The sequence below is a fragment of the Alexandromys fortis genome, unplaced genomic scaffold (genome assembly GCF_014885135.2).
Source record: "Alexandromys fortis isolate MF-2015 unplaced genomic scaffold, M_Fortis_MF-2015_v1.1 scaffold_13, whole genome shotgun sequence".
NCBI lineage: Eukaryota > Metazoa > Chordata > Mammalia > Rodentia > Cricetidae > Alexandromys > Alexandromys fortis.
This window is the reverse complement of record NW_026067908.1, coordinates 5,330,139-5,352,324: the sequence shown is the minus strand read 5'-3', so window position 1 is coordinate 5,352,324 and position 22,186 is coordinate 5,330,139. Positions and strand designations below refer to the sequence as shown.

Below are 22,186 nucleotides of genomic sequence, written 5' to 3'. Positions count from 1 at the left end.
TACCACGATCCCGGCTGTGGGCTGACATGACGCGGGCCCGTGGCTTGCAATCCTGGCTCTGCCCTTTCAGATCAGCGCCTTGCACATAATGCCGCTAGACCTCAGTTTCCTCATCTGGAAAATGGAGACGGAGAAGACGAGCTGGGTTAACTTACAGAAAGCATGCCGCACGGCGGGTGGTGAAGTAAGTGCTCAGAAAACCCTTCCCTTTCATAGCTTAGCAGCCTACCTTACAACTGCCATTGGCCTCCCTTTGCCTACCACAGGCCAGTGGAGCGAGGGATCAACAGTTGCCAGTAGCTCAGTCAATGGCTGGCAGGATGGGCCAAGTGTCCCAGTTCACCAGTGTCCCTGAACCTCACGGAATCCAGGTGCCGGCCCCACAACAGTGAATGGAGCCTCCCTTTCATCTTCCCCCACCCTGCGCCAGCACGGGTCCTTCCCGCTGAAACACATCGCCCTCTGTTTTGTCAGAAGGCCAACTCTGAGGACCCTACACTCGAGCACCCCTGCATCTTCGTGGGTGTGAGGGAAGGGACTTTCCCCGGCCCTTGGTAAGGCCCTTGGGAGAACCCAGGCTTAGTTTCCCAGCCCCCTGGCTCCCTGATCTACGTTAGCTTTAGCATTTATTTCCCACTGAGAGAATGGCCCAGCGGGGAATCCCTGATGGGAACTCCTGGGGTGGGCCTCGGCAGTCCCTTCTGCTTCCAGGCCTCAGTCTCCTCTGTGGACTACATCGCTAAGGAATCTGCTCCCTGCTGTGAAGGAAGACAGTCTAGAAAGCAGCTAACTCCCACCCGGACATGAACATCCCAAAAGTTAAAAATGCATGTCTGCATACTTTTAGCAAGACTCTATTTACATGTTAGTTTTAGTGGGAAATGAACACTCTTATGTTTATGAATGTGTCCGTGGGTGGGTGTGCTTAGCGCATGTGTAGAGGTCGGGACAACTGTGGGGTCAGTTCTCTCCTTGCACCCTCACGTTCATTCTGGGACTTGAACTAATGTTGTCAGGCTTGCATGGCAAGCACCTGTACCGGCCCAGCCGTCCTGCTGGCCCTCAGAAGTGTGTACCCTTCTGATCTAGGTCACCTGCTTATTGAACAGCCCATCAGTGAGAAAAGGAACTTGGCCAAGACTCCTGACACTTCTGCCCATGGCTTCCTACGGCTTACAATCGTGCACTCTGTTGATGCCGACGTGAATAGTGTGCTAAGGCCCGGCTCATTTCCTCCACTCACAGTGTGAATGAGGCACCAAGCCCTCTCTCCCTTTCGGAAACACCAGTTTGTCATCTGTGGGATGGGGTGAGGATTCCAACCCCAGGGTATCACTATCCAACCACAACCCCGGGAAAGGCTTGGTAGGAGAGGGCACCCCTGCCCTTTCCTTCACCACTGGGGACAGCCTGGGAGGGGAGTGTCACAGAGGAGGGAACAGCTTTGGCAAAGCCTTTTGCTGTCCCTCCCTCCCCCCAGCTGCCCTTGGTGACCAGCCCGAGGACCTATACTGAGCTTTCTTTACCCCGGTTCCTGAACATGAGTGTTGGAGCCTCGAACAAGATCTTCCCCCAGGTAAAAGCTACCGGAGCCTGAACTGGTTCCTGACCTAGGGACCAGCCTTGGGGTGGAAAGGGCTCTGGGAAGAGGGTGCCCAAGGACCTATGGCCACATTCACCTGCCCTGGGGATTCACTCCCAGTGAGAGTCAAGAGTGCTAATAGGTAGGCAGAAGCCCAGGGGTTTCGGGCATTGTCCGTAGGAGGACCTGCCAGAGTCAATAGAACAAAGAGGAGCAGGTACTGGGTAGAAGTCGCCCACTGCTCAGGTGAAAAGTGTGGAAACATGAAGAGGCAGGGTGAGTCTGGGCTGTGGGGACCCGCGGTTTGCCCAGTCTGCTTCTGATCTCTTGGGCAGGGAGATGCTGAGATCAACTCTGCTGCTGGAGGGAAAGGCCGCCCTGGAGGGGAAGGTAAGAACAGAGGTGGAAGTCAGGCTGAGTGCTGCAGGTCCGCCCCAGGAACTCCCTCCCCTGAAGCTGGTACAGAAGGAGTCCAAGGCTGCTACTACTACGGCACCCATCCCAGTGTAGATGGTGATGCTGTCTGCCCAGCCATACGGACAGCCACTTGCTGGACAGAACTGTTCATTCTCTCCAGCTACCAGCATTTTCTGAGTGGGTACCATGTGCCTTTTACCTCCTAGGCCACCACACTGAGTCTGTAACACCAAAGACTTCCAAATCCACTTCTGGACCCCATGCTTGATCCGGGTGCCTCTGTTGATCTTAGGATAGAGTAGGTGAGCACCACGCAGTTGTACCTATTATGGTTCCCCTATTCCTGTGTGGCCAGGACCTTCATGAGATAAGGAAGGAGTACAAACATACGGAATGTCTCCCTGGGCACCATGTTGGCCCTCCGTTGAGCAAGGAGGAAGAGGGTAGATGCCAAGAATGGTTCTGAAGGAGCTGCCTTGGTTGCCTGGAATCGCAGACCTTGGTTTCAGGACAGCCCCGGGTGAGTCAGGTACTAGAGGTAGCTGAAGCTAAGAGAGGTTAGGTAATCAGGCCAAGCTAATACAGCATTGAAAAGGAGGCGGCTAAGCCTCAGGACCTTCCGTGCTCCATGCTGGTGGCTTTTTCCACGTTGTCATTCGGTGCGGCTGGCAGTAGTTGTGACTTTTCTTCCTTTGCTCGGGTGGGCAGCAGCTAAGGAATTTCTGGCTTTAAAGTGGGCATCTCCGCCTAGTCAAGAGCTCTGCTTGCCGTTCCAGTCTTGCCTGCAAACCCACCTTGCACACAGTGTATACTGCACAAATATTTGAGGAGCAGCCGCTTGGCTGGACAGAAGCCTCTCCTGCCCAGTTTAAACACAATCTCCCTGGTAACCCAAGTTTACCCTGTGTTTGTTGGCCACAAAGAAGCAACCAGCTAGAGCTGTAGGATTATAGGTTCTGAGGTCCAGTGTGCTTCCTGTCAGCCTGCTGCTCTCTCCTTGACCAGCACACACACACCCTCCTGCCTCCATCTTCACTAGCCACCCACCAGCCTCTCCTCCCACCCCCTCTGCCTGGAAAGCCTGCTCTCTCTGGGAGGCCTCTGCCCTGCCCCACCTTATAAGTCAGCTGAAGCTCCTCAGAGCCTGGTCCACACTTCCCCAGCCAGCCTGGCATGTGACACCGCAGTCAGGTGACTGGAAACACGAGTGGTGTGAATTAAATGACCCAAATCAGAATCCTGCCCTTGTCTTCTGTATCTCTGGTTTGTACACACACACGGGATCAGGGAGAGCTATGGACCAGCTCCACCGTCCTTCCTATGATGTCTGACTCTCCAAGTGTAGCTGTGAAGGCAAGGGAAGCTACTCTCATGCCTTCTACAGAGCAAGGCATCCAGGAGGTCCCTGATAAAGCTGCTTTGCTTCGTTTTCATAAACAAGCAAGAATTAGGGGAGTTAAGCCAGACATAATGTTTGATGCCATTAATTCCAACACTTGGTAGGTAAAGGCAGGCAGATCTCTCTGAGTTTGAGGCCAGCCTGGTTTACATAGTGAGTTACAGGACAGCCAGAGCTATATAGTGAGACTTTGTCTCACAAAACAAAACAAAAAGGAATTAGGGGGACCAAGCACAGTTCTAGAGTGTGGGGACATCTGTCAGCTACTCCCATTTCTGCTGTTTCTACAGTGCCTTGACAAGAACTTGGCACATGGCAGGTGCACAATGGCATCTGTTGTTTTAGGGTAAGCATTCAACAAACCAGCAAACTACAGAGACCATCATGGTACTACTGAGGCACAGGGAAGTGAGGCATCTCACTTGTGTGGCCCAGCTAGGACCTGATGGAGCTCGAACTGGACTCCAGGTAGCATTCTGGACAGCATTAGGACAGATTTTAGGTTGGAATTGTGGATAAGGTCTAGGTTTGAGCATCAGACGGGTATCATGCCTTAGTCCAGCACAGGGTGGCTGGGGCCTTTGCTTCTTTGAGCCCCGATTTGTCATCCACAGAAATAAAGGACTTCCATGTAAATAGAAATAACGGCTGTGATGAAGCTGTGGTCATTTCTCTCGTGGGACAGACTGGGCGCATAGATGTCTACTGTCCTATCTCCCTGGTCATGAGGATAGACAAGGAAGGATGGGAAGGGGAGACAGCCTCCGTGGAGCAGAGGCTAGCCACTGATGGCACTTAATGATGGTGGAGGGCAGGCTGGACCAGAGTGTCACGGAGGGCTTAGGAGTGCTTTCTCTAGCCCTAATGCTTCCTGATGAGGGAGGGCTTCCTGCAGGGCTGGGTGTGGTCCTGGGGGGGCGGTCCTGAGGGGACCCCTCTGCCTCTTCACTGTCTTTCCCTCCACAGGCTGTGGCCCCTTCTGCTGCTCTCATCGTGGGGCCTGCCTCTCGGCCTTCCTGCTGCTATTGACGGCCATGCTTGCTGCCTTGCTCGTTGTGGCCACCATCCTTGGACGTCCACCCCACGGACCAGGTCAGGGTGGCAAGAGGGAGGCATGGAGGCTCAGGGAGCTGGAAGCCCTAGTCCAGCCGGGCTTCTTCCTGAAGTGGCTCCAGTGACCCCTTAAGGTGCAAAGAGAGATAGATACCTGTGCATGTGTGGACACGAAGCTGAGAGGCCTTTCATACATCCTTGACCTGCATCATTTCAAGATTTCCCATTTATTTATTTATTTATTTATTTATTTATTTATTGTTTTTCAAGACAAGGTCTCTCTGTGTAACGGCCCTGGCTGTCCTGGAACTCACTCTGTAGACCAGGCTGGCCTCAAACTTACAGGCCTCTAACTCACAGAGCTCTGTCTGCCTCTGCCTCCCGAGTTCTGGGATTAAAGGTGTACGCCACCACTGCTGGCTTTTATTTATAATTTCTAAATTTTTTTTTTATTTTCAAGACAGGATTTTTCTGTAGTTTTTGGTGCCTGTCCTGGAACTCCCAGAGATCCGCCTGCCTCTGCCTCCCTAGTGCTGGGATTAAAGGCATGCGCCACCACCGCCCGGCTAAAATTTATTTTTATGTATATGGGTGTTCTGCCTGCATATCTGTCTGTACACCACATGTGTGCCTGGTGCCCAGGAAGGACAGAAGATGATTATCAGGCCTCCTGGAACTGTAGTTAACAGATGGTTGTGAACCTCCAGGTGGGTGCTGGGAATTGAACCTAGGTCCTCTGGAAGAGCTTTAACAAGTGCTTTTAAGCACCAAGCCATCTCTCCAGACCCCACATGCACTACTGAGAGATCCTGACTCTCTTTGACCCCTGAGCTGGGCTGGAGGCTTTGTCAGCTCCCACAGCTGGTGCACTTCCCATTCCCCTCGTCTGACCGCCCTGGGTGGTGCTCTCAGCCACAGACCAGGTTGTGTCCAGAACTTTCCTGCAGTCTGGCTGCAGTGGTGAACCACCAATGCAACCCCCGCCCTCAGGGACCAGTTTAGAGAACCATATGGGCTTGATCCAATAAACACTCAAAGGCAGGCCTACTGGGGGATCAGGAGTCTGGAACCAAGGCTCTCATCCAATCAGCGTGAGACTTAGGGTGGGAAGCACCGTGGGGAGTGAAAGAGACCTGAGGTGGGAAGGGAAATGGAGCTTGTTTAGAAGAGGGTGTCAGGAACAGCATCCCAGGCCTAGGGAACAGCATGTGTGGAGGTCCTGGGGTAAGAAGCTAAGGAGAAGGAAAGACAAGAGGACAGTGGACGTGAGTGGGTGGGGTCAGGTACCCAGGACCTTAAAAACTGCACTTGGGAGGGTGGCCACGTTCCAGGAGCCAAGAGAAGGGACTGTCCCACCCTTCTTCCTTGCTTTCTGAGATATGGCTCCATCGCCAGGCAGGGCCACTGCAAGGGATGACGAGGAAAAGTAAAATCCCAGCATTCCACATGACAGTGCAGAAGGGGGAGCTGCAGCCATGGGCCTGGGTGTGCATGTGTGCGAGTTTATGTGCATCGGTGCCTGTGTGCATGCAGATGCCTGACTGTGTATGTGTGTGCGATTGCCCAAGGGCAGGCTGATGTGTGTGCAGGTTCCTGCCTGCTTGTGTGTATGTGTGAGTGTCCGTGCGCACGCAGATGTCTGTCTGCTTGTGTGTGTGTGTGTGTGTGTGTGTGTGTGTGTGTGTAAATGCCCATATGTTGTTGGGTTTTTTGTTTTTTTGACTCTTTACTCTTTGGGGGGCCCACCATCCAGCTCCCAAATACATGGAAACTTATTCCTTTTTTTTTTTAGGTGATATTTTTCTTTCTTTTTATTTATCTGTTTGTTTTAAAGAAGAAAACAAACTATCTCTTTTTCATTATACATACCCAATCCAAGCTACCACTCCCATTCCCTCCACTTACCCTCCCACCCTACCCCCATCCACTCCTCAGAGAGCGTAAGGCACATTGCTTTGGGGAAGGTTCAAGGCCCTCCCTACTATATCTAGGCTGAACCATCCAAAGAGAACAGGTTCCCAAAAAGCCAGTACAAGCAGTGGGGACAAATCCTGGTGCCAATTCCAATGGCCCTTCAGTCTGCCCCAGCCATGCAACTGTCAACCACATTCAGAGGGACTAGTTTGGTTCTATGCTTGTTCCTTCCCAGTCTGGCTGGAGTTGGTGAGCTCCCATTAGCTCAGGTAAACTTTCAGTGGGTGTCCCCCTCCATGGTCTTGACCACTTTGCTCATATTCTCACTCCTCCCATTTTTCAACTGGACTTTGGGAGCTCAGTCCAATGTGTGGAGACTTATTCTTCTCTATGAATGCCCGGCCTTAGCTGGGCTTGTTTCTAGCCAGCTTTTCTTTTCTTTTCTTTTCTTTTTTTAAAAAGATTTATTATTTATTTTGTTTGCTGTGTTCTGTCTGCATGTATGCCCGCAGACCAGAAGAGGGCACCAGATTTCATTACAGATTGGTTGTGAGCCACCTTGTGGTTGCTGGGAATTGAACTCAGGACCTCTGGAAGAACAGTCAGTGTTCTTAACCTCTGAGCCATCTCTCCAGCCCCTAGCTAGCTTTTCTTAAATTATCCTGTCTACCTTTTGCCTCTGGGCTTTTACATTTCCCTATTCTATATTCCTTTCTTTAATTCTTACTCCATAGCTGGCTGTGTGGCTAGATGGCTGGCCCCTGGCATCCTCTCTCCTTTCCTATTCCTCCCTCTTCTTCCTCCTTCTATTTATTGTCTCTGCCTGGCAGCCCCACCTATTTCTCTCTCCTGCCTAACTGTTGGCTGGTCAGCTCTTTATCAGACCAATCAGGTATTTTAGACAAGTAAAGTAACAACAGCCTCACAGAATTAAACAGATGCAACATAAAAGAACACAACACATCTTTGCATTATTAAACAAATGTTCCACAGCACAGACAAGTGTGACACCTTCAGTGAATATTCCACAACACCCATGTGTGTACAGGTGCCTGCCTACCTATGTGCATGTTGGTGTGCATGTCACTGTATCTGTGTGCATGTGTGTCAGTGCATGTGTGCCTGTCTGTGTGTGCATCTGTTGTCTTTATGCATGTGCACGAAGTGCAGATATGTGTCCATTTTCCCGTCTGCATCTGTGAGCGTGTGTCCTAAGGGTGCCTCCTGTGACTGGCTGAGGTAGCTCTGAGAACTAGGACGTGACTCATACTGGCACAAACACACCGACGGGCCTGCAGCTTCTCCTCCCTCACTTACACATGTGCCCAGAGGCACAGGCTATGGCTTCCATCTCCCTAGTTTCTCCTTTAAATCTTGGGGCTGCCTCTAGGGGTGAGTGTTTCTCTTCTGGTAGGGTTTAGGCATACCTCTTCTCAGGAGTACTTGGAGGAACAGTAAGAGTACGGAAGTTTGCAGACTCTTTAAGGTATACCCAGATGCAAGGGATTGTGACATTTTGTCCCCAGTCAGCACAGACATACAATTTGCAACAAGCTAAACTGGTTCCAGGAGATCCACCATTAAGGCCACGTGAATGATGGCACACTGCCCTCAATGCTTCCTGCGTGACCAAACCAGTGAGTGAACTGCTCTGCACACTGTGCGATCCACGGTGTCTAGAACTCTCATGTTGTCCCCAACATTCCACATACCCCTGGGGCTAGGCTCTGACCTTGATTTTGTAGACAATGGACCCGGGGGGGGGGCCAAGTCACCTGTTCCTGCCATGATGTGGCAGTGGCAGAGTAGCAGCTTCAACCCCAGAGATGCCATGGAGTTGAGGGTCTGCTTCTCCGCTCCCCGCCAGGCCTTCCCAGTGATCAAAAGGGCTCACTAGGGGACCGTATGCAGGGTCCACCTTGCCCCTCTCAAGGCTGCCTTTGTGAGCATCACCTTCACTCCAGGGCCTCTCTTGCCCCTACAGAGACCCACTCCTGTGTGACGTTGACCAACAGGACGGGCTTCTTATGCCATGACCGAAGGCATTGCATCCCAGCCCACGGGGTGTGTGATGGTGTTCGCACCTGTCCCCACGGTGAGGATGAGGATGAAAGCTTGTGCCGTGAGTACCCCCTCAGTTCCGTGTCCCTGTTCATCCCCCCTACAGCCACTTTAACTCTGTTTACAGCCCTGTGGAGCTTTCTCAGGCACCACTTCTGCGTCGCCATGCCTAGTCAAGCCCTTCTGCTGTACACTGAGGGATCATTCACCGTCCTCTCACTCCTCAGCCTCTGTGGCCATCCTTCAAGGCAGAGTTCACAAGCTGTCTCTTCCTGGGAGCCTTCCCTGAGTCCTGCTGGGGGAGTCAACAATTCTTTTTTTTTTAATATTTATTTATATATTGTGTATACAACATTCCTTCCATGTATGCTTGCATGCCAGAAGAGGGCACCAGACCTCATTACATCTGGTTGTGAGCCACCATGTGGTTGCGGGGAATTGAACTCAGGACCTCCGGAAGAACAGTCAGTGCTCTTAACCTCTGAGACATCTCTCCAGCCCCTCAACAGTTCTTCTTTAGGCTCCTACAGACCCTGCCTCCCTGCCTTGACCCTAGTCACACTGGCATCACACTGGCCACCTCCGTCAGGCTGTGACTGCCTCTGGCAATCTGTTCCAGTTCATGGGACGAGGGTATTCAGAACGGCTTGCTGGATGAATGAGCAAGTGAATGAATGAATTGGAAGGCCCCATGCCTTAAAACACCTGCTTTTAGGAGCGAGGAGCCCGGCTGTGTGGAATAAACATGAAGCATGAATGAGACGCGCCGCAGGGAGAAAGCTGTGAGCTGGAGGCAGCGGTTGGGACTCTAAAGAATCATTTAGCTCAAATCCAAGAGTACTGGTACACACTGTAATCTCACCACTTAGGAAGTGGATGCAGGAGGATCCTCCTTGGTTCGGGTCCTCCTTGGTTATACCACAAGTTTCAGGCCAACCTGGGCTACGTGACGCCTTTCTCAATAATAACAGAAAGGTCACCTGGTCCACACTGCAGCTCCTATCCCAAGTGCCGCTCCAGTAAGCCCAACAGGGACTACCCGGCCCCTCCTTAATAGCTTCTATGCCGGGGCATTCGCTACATGAGGCTGTCCCGGGTCTGTGAGAATTTGGGTCTCTCTGTGCACTATCACCTGACGTAGAAGCTACTTTGGAACTCTGGGGCCCAGTGGAAGGAATCTGGGTTCAGCCTGCTACATCCTGATGAGACAAGGCTTCCTGGTGGGAAGGAACTTGACCCCGGGTTGAAGGTGGAGGACTTCTGCAGTGGTGGCGCATGTGGTGCTGAGGGTGGGAGCATACACAAGACCGAGGGTGGGGACATACCAGGGCTAGGCAGGGAATGAAGATGCTCCCCAGGCCTCTTGCCACCCAGCAGAAGGTACACAGAGCAAGAACATTCTACTCCTTGGACCTGACCTTCTTCCTGGAAGGTCTGCTGCACCCTTTCCAGAATGGATGGGGAGACCCTGGCTGCACTGCCTGCCTGGTTGGATAGAGCGATCCTGCTGCAGACGGCACATGGCTGAGGTACTGTGGTCAGAGGTGAACTGTGTCTTGCCCCTCTCGCCCCTCTCTAGGAGATGTGCCCCGGAGCCTCCCCAGCTTCCTCCTGGCCCACTGCGGAGACTCAGCCTCCTGGATCTACTCGGACCAGAGATGTGATGGTGTTAACAACTGTGGGGACTGCTCAGACGAACTGAGCCCAGGTGGGGGTCTGGGCACGGGTGGGCGGGGCAGAGGGCAGGGCAGAGGTGGGGGGCACTTCAGGTCCCCTGTATGCTCTGCCTGCATCCTGGGAGGCTTCCCACTTCCACTTGGACTCCTCTGGATAAAGAAGCTGGGTATGAGAGACCCTCCTGTGGAGGGGCTTGCTTCCAGGACACTGGAGCACAGAGGGGGACTGAGCAGACACTGCCCTACATTTTCGGATCCGGGCCTTCTGTCCTGGGTCCCTCCCAGCAACCCTGTGAGAAGGGCAGGGCAGGACTCGTGGCCCCAATTCATAGTTGGGCGATCCCAAGCCTCAAGAAGGGAGCAGCCCCCATAGGAAGGGGATGTGGAGTCGAGTCCGGAGCCAGGACAGGGGAGTGCCCTAGCCCTCCTTAGAGCCTTCCCCCAGGACAGGGGGGTGCCCTAGCCCTCCTTAGAGCCTTCCCCCAGGACAGGGGGGTGCCCTAGCCCTTCTTAGAGCCTTCCCCCAGGACAGGGGGGTGCCCTAGCCCTTCTTAGAGCCTTCCCCCAGGACAGGGGGGTACCCTAGCCCTCCCTAGAGCCTTTCCCCAGGACAGGGGGGTGCTCTGCAAAGCACTTGCTGCACAGTATGGGGACCCAATTCTATCCCTAGGATCCACGTGCTGGAATGGAAGCACTGACCACGGGTCTGGTGAATAGCACATGTGTACATGTCAGGTACATGTGTGCACACAACAAATACATGGAAGTAGGAAGTCTTAAGGTAGGGCGCTGAAGACGCAGCTCAGTTGGTAGACCGCCTGGCCAGTATGCATGAAGCCCAGGGTTGATGCCCAGCACCACATAAGTGAGACACGGTGGTTCATTTCTATAATGCCAATACTCTGAGAGCAGAGGCAGGAGGATCAGAACTGCAAGGTCATCTTTGGCTGTAGAGTTGAGGAGTTGAAGGCCGGCTTGAGACCCTGTCTCAAAAGACAAAAGGTGAAGAGCAATTGAGGAAGACATTGTAGACCATATATGAACACATGCAGGTACATGCATCCATCCATGTGTGTACGTGTCTGCGTGTACACACATGCGCACACATTCTAGCCCCAGTGTTAAATCAACAAACATGTTCTGATCACTGTTGAGGGAGGCCTGTGCCAGGTTCCGGGAGGGAATACTCAGGAGCCAGACATATCTCTGGACACATCGTGCTGGGGCCAAAAGGAAGTGCCAGAGCCCTGGAGGAATCCACGGACTTCTCAGAAAAGGCTTCCCAAGTGGAGAACAGGGTCAACAGTCAGAGATGGTGTGTGCAGAGGAATGCTTGAGCCACCGGCACAGGGCAAAAGACAGAAGAGTGAGGGAGCCCCAGGGCATCCAAGGGGTCGCTAAGGCAGGAGTCAGGGTGAAACCGGAAGCTGAGCTGGGGGAAGCGGGATCTACGTGTTCATTAATGCCTTGTTTCTTTTACTCAACAACTGAGCAGATGAAAACTGAGGCTTTGACAGGGCGAGCAGGTCTCACAGTCTATGAGTCGTGGCTGTTCAAATCTCCGCCGCAGGGAGACCGGGCACACAGTCGCCCCGCACTAGATGGCCTACGGCTGCAGGAGCTATGGCATGTTGTGGAGCTAGAGTGCCCTAGTGTACGCTGAGTCCAGGACCAGTAGCTTCTTCCTCTGGCTCTTGTCTCCCCAGTAACCACGTGTCCGCCTTGTGGCCCCGGCTGGTGGCGCTGCACTCCGACCGTCTTCAAGTACTGCAGCTGTATCCCCAGGGTTCTGTGCCGGGACCAGGTGCAGCACTGCTCTGATTGGTCAGACGAGTACACCTGTTCTGGTCCCTGAGAGAGCCTCCCTCTGCAGCGTGGAAGCTGGCACCAGGACCCTTTCATCAGAGCATCAAACCCTAGATCACAAGGGCGGGAAGGAGCCTTTGACGTCATCCAGCGACATCTCCCCATTGTCTCTAAACAGGAATTAGCTTTCTCGTTTCTAGTGTCTCAGCCTCTACTTGAGCACCTCCGCTAACAAGGAGTTCACTACCGTGTTAGTCAGCTTCTAACAATGAGGTGAGTCTGCCTCCATCATTTTATGCTCCTTGGCTCCAGGGCAGGCCTGAAGGTCCCAGTCTTATCACCGTTAGGAGAGATAGACAAATGTGTGACTTAAATGTCAAGCAGAGGTGTATAGCCCCATGGATAGAAAATGAAGTACACACATTTACCATCCATTCGGTGCCTGAGACAGAACCACTGAGGAGCTCAGAAGCCACTGTAGCATGTTGCTCAACTCACCAGCAGCCCCCGACTGTATGGGACTATATGGGACTGTACATGGTATTCTTCTAGTTCCCCAGTTTCCTGGAGGCTTGTGACTGTGGAATGGGAGGCCTGGAGAGGGGATCCGTGCCTTCAGCCTTGGCCCCGCTGCACCCCACGCTCTCCTGCGGGTTTATATTTTGGTCCTGAAGCCAGAGTAAGCCATCCCCCTGCATTCCTTCTAGCTTCATAGCGCCTAGGCAGGCAAGGATGGATGTACTCATTAGACAGATAAGGAAATTGAGGCCCAGGGAATGACTTGCCCAGGATGGACACTGGAACTGGGACTTAAAGTCAGTCTGTGGAACTCTAACCTTAGGGCCTTTCCCACTGTTAGACAATATAGCCACACATTGTGCACAGGGGATGGGTCTTAAAGAGGGAGCTTGACTGGGCGGTAGTGGTGCGTGCTTTTAATCCTAGTACTCGGGAGGCACAGGCAGGTGGGTGGATCTCTATGAGTTCGAGGGGCCAGTCTGGTCTACAGAATGAGATTCAGGACAGCCAGAGCTATTACACAGAGAAACACTGTCTCAAAAAACCATTAAAAAAAAAAAAAAAGGAGGTAGCTTGAGGGATCAAAAGTAACTCGTCCTAGTCCTGAAAGAGAGACTTGGGATCTGGCTATGGAAGGCCCCTGTTGGAAGACACAGAAGTAGTCTGCTAGAAGTTAATAAAACTGATGCTCTATGCTAGTGTCTTGCAAGGTTTGAACTGAAGATGGCACCCAAGAAGCCGGTGAGCTCTGGGCATTCATTCATTCTTTCACTAATTTGTGCATTCATTCAGCCATTTCTGATCCAAGCTGGGAGCTGGGCCCCCAGAAAAGAGGCCTGGGTCCCAGCCTGTGAGCAGTGTGAGGCCTTGTGAGAAGCCTGCGTCACACCATGACAGGATGAGTGGGACAGCAGGGAATGCTGGGCCCCAGCGATCCTGCTCCAGGGATGGTTAGCCTCAGCTTGACCCTTCTACAAAAGGTAGGGGCTATCTTCAGGAGGAGGGGCATTCCATGCTTAGCACAAGTGAGCCCTATGACGGTTCTCCTCAACCATGGACAGTCCAACAGGCTGGGGTGGCCAAAGCACAGGCATATGTGGAAAGAAAAGATCGTCACTTCATAGTAAGAGCTCTGAAGACTCAGAAGAGCCTAAGAAAATCAATTTAGTTTATAATCTTGTAAGGCATCAGCCCAGAATGGCAGGTTTGCCCCGTGAGTACAGAGAGCGTCTATAAACCCTAAGGTATGACCCTCCCTCCCTTTCTTGACTAATCGGGAGGGCACCATCGCGGGTCCCACCTGTCCTCCTTCCCACCGGTCCCTCTCTCCTCTGCATTTGTCTTTTTCTCAACAAAACCTTGCACGTGTTCATCTGTTTTACATCCTGTTTATTTTAAGGCTTATCCGATGTGTGCAGGCAAGCTTGGCTATGAGTAATTTTTCTATCCTAAATTTCTAGTATGGATGTAGGGTAACTTAGCAGAGTTTGGGTAGGGATATGAAGACTAGCAGGCATTAGCAGAGGGCCAGCATCTTCTGTTCAGTTTGTGCTGGGCCTCAGTTGGCTCAAGGCATCTTCGAAAATGAATCATCAGATTTTCCATGGTGGGGGGCAGACACAGTAGTGGGTAGAGTGTTGGATCAATACACAGTATCTCAGTTCATCCCGCAGGTGGTGGGGTGACACAGGGGAGATTAAGTCAGGAATGTGGGCTGCTTTAAGAGTATCTAAAAAAACCTGTCTCTTGCCAGACAGTGGTGGCACATGCCTCCAATCCCAACACTCAGGAGGCAGAATCTTTGAGTTCAAAGCCAGTCTGGTTGAGGATAGCCATGGCTACACAGAGAAACCCTGTCTCGAAAACCCAAATAAAATAAAATAAAATAAAATAAAATAAAATAAAATAAAAGCTGTCTCTTGGTGTCTTAGGAGGTAGTGAGCTAAGGGCTTCCTATGTAAGCATGATGTCCTGGGCTTGGTTTTCAGCAGTCACATGCAAGGCAGGTGTGGGGTGACAGATGTGTGTAGAGACAGGCATGCCCTGGCCATCAGTCGACCTGATGAACTCTGGTTCAGTGGGAGACCCTTTCTCAAGGAAGAAGGTGGAGTTACAGTGAGGTGGCTCAGCAGGAAAAGGCTCCCGCTGCCAAGCCTGATAACCTGGGTTTGATTCCTAGGCCCCACAAGGAGAGAACAAACAAAGTGAGACAAACAGGGGCCTGTCCTCTGCTGACGTGTGCCTCCACACAGCTCACACAAAATAAAATAAACGGAATTATAAATAATGATTAACAAAGACACCCCATGTCAACTTCTGGCCTCCATATGTGCATTCACGGATGGACACACACACACACACAAATATATATACACACTCATGCACACACGCACCACACACAATAAATTAATTAAAACCTGTCAGAAAGAAGCAATGCAGCTTGCTGAAGAACGTGGTGGAGGACAGGGCAGATGGGGTAGCGTGACATTTGTGGACCCCGTCACTGTTGTGCCATCTCAGGAGACCTATGAAGGCTGACCAATCCAAATAGAGGCCCAAGCAGGGCCTTGGAGAGGACGCAGCCCAGTAGGAGGCAGGGAAGGGTGGACAGGTGGGTGTTGGCAGGGACAGGGCATGGGCAGGGCTTTACCTGGCTGCTGGAGGAGCTTGGGGTAGGCTTAGTACCTGGAGTGTGCAGAGCAGCCTTGGGGCTGGCTTTGGAGAGGGGTCATGGCTTCAGGCCACAGTTTGTTTTCAGAGGAAGAATACATTGGATTTCTTCATGTGAAGAGGACTTTAAAGAAGGCTGGGGAATAAGGATCCAGCCCAGGCTACTGCGCAGGCTCACTGAGAGGAGGTACATTTGTAAAGCTTTATGTAGAAGACTGGGGTGCCCAGATGGACCTGTGGCTCTCATGAGCATCAGTGGAGGGCGTCTGTGAGCATCTTCACCCTGCCCCTATCAGCCTATCTCAACCTTCTCACTCTGTCTCCACCCCACCGACGGCGACTCCTGGGCCTGGTATAGCTGCTCACACTGCCCAGAGGCACAGAGAGATGGAGTTGCTTGCTTAAAACCACACAGCTTTCAAGAGCCAGGGGTTCCAGGTTCTCAGGCCCTCGTCCAGAGGCTGCGGTCACCCTCCTGAAACCCTGCTCTCTCAGCCAGGAGGGAAAGTGGAACCTGGCAGGCGCCACAGAACATGTGCTGGAGGTGGCTGCTTCCTTTCTTGTTTATTGGTCCTTCCCTTCATAAAGGAGAAGGGTGCCATAGCCACCACCCAAACAATTCTCTGTAAGATATTCCAGGAAGATCCAGGCCCGGGGTCTGGGCCAAGCTGACCCGCCCCTGGCGCCAGGCCACAGAACAGCCAGAAGACACAGCTCAGCAGCCAGTGCCAATATTTGCCCTGGCCCCGCCTCCCCTGGCCCCAGCCCCACGATCAAGGCTCTAAAGACAACAGGTTCTTTGCTGTGCAAACACGAAGGGCTAGATGAATGGAACTGAAAGTGGCTCCAGCTAGGCCCCAGGGTTTGGGTTGAAACCTGCTCTGGGTTAGCCGGCGCCATCTCTGTTTGCTGGGGCTCTGCTTTCATCCTTAAGCTCACAGAACCACACTGGCTAGAGCCAGCAAGAGGCTCAGGCAGGCTTCCGACTAAAGAGGACACTGCCTCCCAGAGAGGATAGGGATTGGCTGCATTGCCTGCTGACTGACATGGGGTTCTGACGCCACACTAATTCCAGAAACTCATTTTGTATTCAAGTCTGGCATGTGTCTTTACAACACACACACACACACACACACACACACACACACACACACACACACACGGGGGCAGGACAGGAGATCCTGTCTCAAAAACTTGAACACACATAGTAAAAATAGCTAATGATAAGTTATAGCTTCAAAAACTTTTGCATTTGGGAACACTCTCTCTCTTCCCTTCTTTCCCTCTTTCCCTTTCTCCCTCTCTCCCTCCCTTCCGAAAAACAATTTTGCCATGTTGCTTTTTCTGGCCTTGAGCTCACAGTCTTCCTGACTCAGCCCCTCAATGATGAACCTGAGGTTGGTCAGGTGGCTCAGGGAGATAAACGTGCTTGTTGCCAAGTCTGAAGATCTGAGTTCGATCCCTAGGTCTCATATGGTAGAAGGCGAGAACTGATTCAAACTAAACGTCCTGTGCTCTCCAGAGTTTGAGAGCTTGGGCCTGTACGCGTGCATGCAGTAGCCTGTGCACACAAATAAGTAAGACACTAAAGAATTATCAGTTTATAATAAAAATGTATTTGTAGGCGGGCAGTGGTGGCACATATCTTTAATTTCAACACTCAGGAGGCAGAGGCAGGCAGATCTCTGATCTCTGTGAGCTCGAGGCCAGCCTGGTCTCAAAAACAAACAAAAAATTGTGTAACAGTTCAAATAAAACATTTTATTAAGTCCTATAAGAAGAGTGTTCGGGTATGTGTGAAAAAAGCTTTATAAGGAAATTTTTTAATTTTAGTGTTTAAACTTTAAAAAATTTTAATGTATGTATAGTTGTTCCTGTAGAAGTCTTTCACCTCCTTGATTTGGTAGATTCCTAGGCATCTTTTTGAAGCTATTGTAAATGAGGTGGGGTTTTTTCCCCTGATTTATTTTTTTTCTTGGAAGTTTGATACTGGCATACAGAAAAGCTACTGGCTTTGCTTCTTTACTGAGAGTGTTTATCGGATATGCTTAGCGGCAGGTGCCTTTATCCGCTTAGCCATCTTGCTGGCCCTGGTCATGTGGTTTCTGTCCTTACATCTATTTATGTGCTGAATTGCACTTATACTGATTTGTGTGTGTTGAATCAAACTTACATCCTTGTAATGAAACCGATTTGGTCATGGTGTATAATCTTAACGTGGCCTTGAATTTGGTTTACAAAGATTTTATTGAGAATTCATTGTCGATGTTCCTCAGGGGCATCAGTCTACAGCTTTTTGTTATATTCATATCTGGCTTTGCAGAACTGGGGTTCCAGATGGTTGTGAGCTGTCGTGTAGGTGCCAGAGCTGAAGCCAGGTTCCCTGCTGAGCAGTCTCCAGCCTCTGTTAGAAGACTTACTACTATCTCAGTCTCACCGAGTGCTGCGTGTCCGTTTACATACCTGCCCTTACTTACAAAGCTTTAGGGGTGCCTCTGTGTCTAGAAATTTATTCATTTCTACGAGATTTCCTGGGTTTTTAAAAACAAAGTTATATAAACATTCTCTAATCATATCTCTGTCTCACTGAATCTGTAGTGATCTTTCCTTTTTACCTCTGTTTTCATTAGCTTAGATCTGCTCTGTCTTTGATTTGTTTGCGTTTGTTCATCTGATTTATTTTCCTATTTAACTTTTATTACATTTATTCAGTGTGGTGCATGGGTGTGTTCTTTCCTTCTATTACAAGGGTCCTGGGGACTGAACTCAGATGTCAGGCTTGGTAACAAGTGCCTCTGCCCCTTGCGCCATCTCTGTGGCCCTCCCATTTCCTTTCTTGCCCTGGCCTTTATTATTTCTTGCTATGCACTGTTTTTGAGTTGAGCTTCTTCTTGTTTTTGTAGGACCTTGAGTTGCACTGAAATTAACTTGAGATTATTCTGGTTTTTATAAGATCTTTCTGATTCTCTAGCTAGAAGCTTTCCTGTGAGAACTGCCTTGGCTCTATCCCAAAGGTTTTGTACTTTTGTTTTCACTGGATTCTAAGAGCTTTTAAATGTTTCCCTGATTTCTTCATCGACTCTTGTTATTCAAGAGTGTTTTTGCCCAGTTTTCATGCATCTGTGTAATTTATATAACTCTTCTCTGTTGTGTAGTATTATTTTAACTGTGTAAAGGTGTGTTGCATTTGTTTATGCTGCATTTGTTTAATGAAGTAAGGATGTGTGTTTAATTATGTAAAGATGTGTTGCATCTGTTTCACCTTGCCTGCCTAAGGCATCTGATTGGTCTACTAAAACTGAATAGCCAATAGCTAGGCAGGAGTGGGATAGGTGGGGCTGAGAGGCAGAGAGAATAATTAGGAGGCGAACTCTGGGCTCAAGAAAGGAAGAAAGAGAGAGACTCCTGGGGCCAGAAGCCAGGCAGCCACCAGACAGACAGACATAGAGAAGCAGTGAAAGTAAGATATACAGAATTAAGAAAGGTAATAAGCCCCAAGGCAAAAGGTAGATAAAGAGAAACAGGTTAAGTTAAAAGAGCTAGCCAGAAATGAGCCTAAACGAGGTCAAGCATTCAAAACTAACAGTAAGTCTCCCTGTCATGATTTGGGAGCTAGCTGGTGACACAAAAGAAAAAGCTTGTGTCCACTTCTCAATCAATTCCTAATTTTACCACACCGTGATTTTATACTATGCAAGAGATCATCTCCATTCTTTCCACTAGTAAAGGGTGGTTGGCTTGGGAGGTGGTCTACTGTAGAGCTGGCCACAAGACTGCTGAGAATATGTGTTCTGTATCCCTTCAAGATGACCAGAGAAACCTGGTGTGAGGCTGCCGAGCTTGGAGGGAGCCTGAAGATCACCAAATCCCACCCCTAGCTGAGGACTGAATTGCCTGCCTACCAGCCCTGCCAAAGAGCCTCCCAGCCTTCGGCACTTCTAAACACGAGGAGCTGGCTTCCTCTGACAGCTGTAACTCTGGGACACTGATTCTACTCAGTTTTCAGTGATTAGGTCCAGATCCAGAAAACGCATCTGCTCCCTCTGTTCCTGGAGAGCATTCCTCTGCAAACTGGGGACCGTCTCTCCAGAGACATTTCAAGCTGCATGGTCCCAAAGCGTTAAACAAGCCTGGGAGCAGAGCTGGACACGGTGCCCTTCTTTCATCTTGGCTTCCTCTTGTTCTTGATGAGCTATTGTCAAGCTGGCACGGCCACGGCCACAGCTATCCTGAAAGGTAAGGACAAACGTGACTGGCGCTCTCTGAAGGGTAGAGACTGCTTTCTTCTAGGGCTCGTTCCCTATAGCATACCCACATGGGTCACAGCTTAATCTTTCTGACGTTAAAACAGCCCCTAGGTTCTCCCAGGTTCTCTTCTGACCTTTTCACTTCCAGTCCAATTGTCTGTTTCCGCCTCCCGTGCCCTTTCTGCGCAGAAGCCGGAGCTGAGCGCTCCCGCCATGGCGACGATTCCTTCCTTCTGTCTCTATAATGGTGCGCTGTGCTGTTTCCCTGTTTGAGCATTTCTTCTCCCTTCTCCATCCTCTGTTTCCCTGTAAGTACTGCCTCCCCTAGGGCCCCGTCCTTAGCCATCTGCGTGTCACCGTCTATTTGAGGGCTTCCTTTCCTTCCTTTGGAATATGATGACCGCGGGTCTTCTGCCCGGACTGTGGAGAAAAACTCACCTCCAAACCAACAATGGCCGACGAACAACTCCAGGCTTTTTCTGCCTGATTTTATTCTCACGTCTGGCTTCTGCTCAATCTCTCTTCCGGGTTCGTCGCTCTTAATTAAGGGATCCATGTCTGGTGCTGCATCCTCCCAGCTCCCGCGCGGCACTCCGCAGCTGTGGTGTCTGCCTATTCTGGCTCCTCACCACCGAGTAGAGAGCCATCCTGGCAGCAGGTGCTTCACCAATACACATGGAGTGAATGAACACGTCCTCTCGTGCATCCCCCTGCCTCAGCTCACTTCAGCTTCAGAGGCGCCCTTCTGAAACACAGATCCCTGTTCATAGGCTAAAAGCTTCAGTGTTCGGGGATCTCCAAGCCCTTTCCTGAAAGCGGTCCTTGCTGCCCGCCCTGGCTTAATCAGGACTACTCTTCTCCGCCCCCCTCAGCTCAGCCCACCCGTGGCTCCCTTGGGCTTTTCTTGAGGGACTGCTATCACTAGTTTCCACACTCCATACAGCCCCGAAGGCCTGGCTCCCCTCCTTCGTGATTTGCTAGCTCATATTCATCCCTCAAACCCACTTGGGCATCGTTATCATTTGGGAAACATTCTCGCCTCACAGGTCTTGATGACCCGTTCTAACATCTTGCCGTGGACTAACAGTTCCCAAAGCATGCAGAAACCACAGCACTGGCTACGTTCAGCTGAATGTGGAAAGTCACTTCTGTTTCTCATTCGAGGGCAGGAATTGTCAGCTCTGCCTACTCGGGCCACTCTAGGTGCCCAATAATTGTAAAGGAGGTGACTGTACTAGTCAGGTTTCTCCAGAGAAGCAGACAGGGGGTATCTCTGTAGTATTTGTCAGTCTGTCTGTCTGTCTGTCTGTCTACCTACATTTTCTACCTCTGCATACATATCTGAGAGACTTCCTTTAACAAAGTGGCCTGTGCAGACACGGGGGCTGGCCAGTCTGAAGTCTTCAGGGCAGGCCATCAGGCTGCAAGTCTCCCTTCTTTTTTTAAAAAATACGTATTTATTTATTATGTATACAATATTCTGTCTGTGTGTATGCCTGCAGGCCAGAAGAGGGCACCAGACCTCATTACAGATGGTTGTGAGCCACTATGTGGTTGCTGGGAATTGAACTCAGGACCTTTGGAAGAGCAGGCAATGCTCTTAACCACTGAGCCTTCTCTCCAGCCCAGGTCTCCCTTCTTTAAGGGGCCTCGGTCTTATCTTTCAAAGATGGTTAGCATGGCATACATATTTTGAAGGGTAATCTGTTTTATTCAAATTTACTAATTTCAACATTAAGCTCCTATTTTTAAAAAGGGCTGATATTTAGGAAATATATGTATAATATATACATAAATACATATAAAATGTTTTTAAAATATATAACAACAATTTAAAAAAGAGGCCATAAATTTGAAAGGGAATAAAGAGACATACATAGGAGAGATTGGAGGTAGGAAAGAGAAGAGGAAAATGATGGAATTCTAATCTCAAAAAAACAAAAAACAAAACAAAACAAAAAAACAAGGGCTGGAGATGTAGCTCAGTGTAAGTGCTTGCTTACTGTGTGAAGCCCTAAATGTCACCCTTAGTAACAACATATTGTCACACTGGCATGCAGGCTGGTGTGTGACCACATCCGGGCACCATACCTGAGTCATCTTGACATGAGACTGGCAACCATGACGAACCTTAGCTTCCCTGTCCATAAAATAAATATCGCATCCTAGGACCCTACAAAGAACTCAGGAACTCAGGATCGGCAATTATCTGGGTTTGGCTTGCTCGTCCACTCAAATCCATCATTCGGTGTCTGCAATTCCGCCAAGGAAGTTCACGGTTAGGTTAACTACTTTCTACAGATGAGGAGGCCGAGATTTACTGAGTAGCAGGAAAATGGACGAGACTGGATTCTCGGATTCTCAGCCTAGTGCTGATCTGCCTGGGCCCTGAAGGATCATCTTTGACACCTGGGAGAGAGGAAACCGACCGAAGCAGGAGCTGACCTCACTAGTGTTTGTCTGTTATTGTGTCTAAGTGTGTGTGTGCAGGCATGTGTATGACGTGGTGTCCATGTGGAGGTCAAAGAACGCCTCAGAGGAATCAGTTCTATCCTGTCACCTTGTGGGATCCCGGGCTCAAACTCGGGTCTCAGTTCGGCACACAAGCATCCCAGCCCATCCTAGGAACTGCTGGATATAATTTCTCTTTCCCAGGAGACAGAGTACAAGCATAGCCAGGCCTTAACACCTGGTGGATTAAGAATTACCAACTTGAAGCCTGCAGTGGTGGCGCACGCCTTTAATCCCAGCACTCGGGGAGGCAGAGGCAGGCGGATCTCTGTGAGTTCGAGGCCAGCCTGGTCTATAAGAGCTAGTTCCAGGACAGGCTCCAAAGCCACAC

General features: G+C 50.5%; 1 protein-coding gene across 4 annotated transcripts; it reads left to right on the top strand.

Moving 5' to 3' along the window:
* Positions 1-707: 707 nt before the first annotated feature.
* Positions 708-22,171, top strand: Ldlrad1 (low density lipoprotein receptor class A domain containing 1). Of its 4 annotated transcripts, XR_007590720.1 has the most exons (9): positions 717-1,309; positions 1,481-1,576; positions 1,918-1,972; positions 4,365-4,490; positions 8,350-8,487; positions 10,006-10,134; positions 11,809-12,181; positions 18,904-19,333; positions 21,646-22,171. XR_007590720.1 is itself a non-coding variant. In XM_050136178.1 (7 exons), exons 2-7 carry the CDS (start codon positions 1,541-1,543, stop codon positions 11,955-11,957), a joined length of 606 nt encoding a protein of 201 aa, XP_049992135.1. In that variant the 5' UTR covers positions 708-1,309; positions 1,481-1,540; the 3' UTR covers positions 11,958-13,014. The 4 variants fall into 4 exon arrangements, 3 of the variants coding, with proteins under 3 accessions (XP_049992135.1, XP_049992134.1, XP_049992133.1); XM_050136178.1 differs by lacking the exons at positions 18,904-19,333; positions 21,646-22,171 and having other exon boundaries at positions 708-1,309; positions 8,350-8,460; positions 11,809-13,014; XM_050136177.1 differs by lacking the exons at positions 18,904-19,333; positions 21,646-22,171 and having other exon boundaries at positions 11,809-13,014.
* The last annotated feature ends 15 nt before the right edge of the window (positions 22,172-22,186 follow it).

What these genes read in the sequence shown, in the direction of transcription:
- Ldlrad1 (XM_050136176.1), top strand. Translation starts at nt 1,541, where the DNA reads ATGAGTGTTGGAGCCTCGAACAAGATCTTCCCCCAG. An exon ending in CGAACAAGATCTTCCCCCAG is followed by an intron (nt 1,577 to 1,917) that starts GTAAAAGCTACC and finishes TCTCTTGGGCAG; the next exon opens with GGAGATGCTGAGATCAACTC. An exon ending in AGGCCGCCCTGGAGGGGAAG is followed by an intron (nt 1,973 to 4,364) that starts GTAAGAACAGAG and finishes TTCCCTCCACAG; the next exon opens with GCTGTGGCCCCTTCTGCTGC.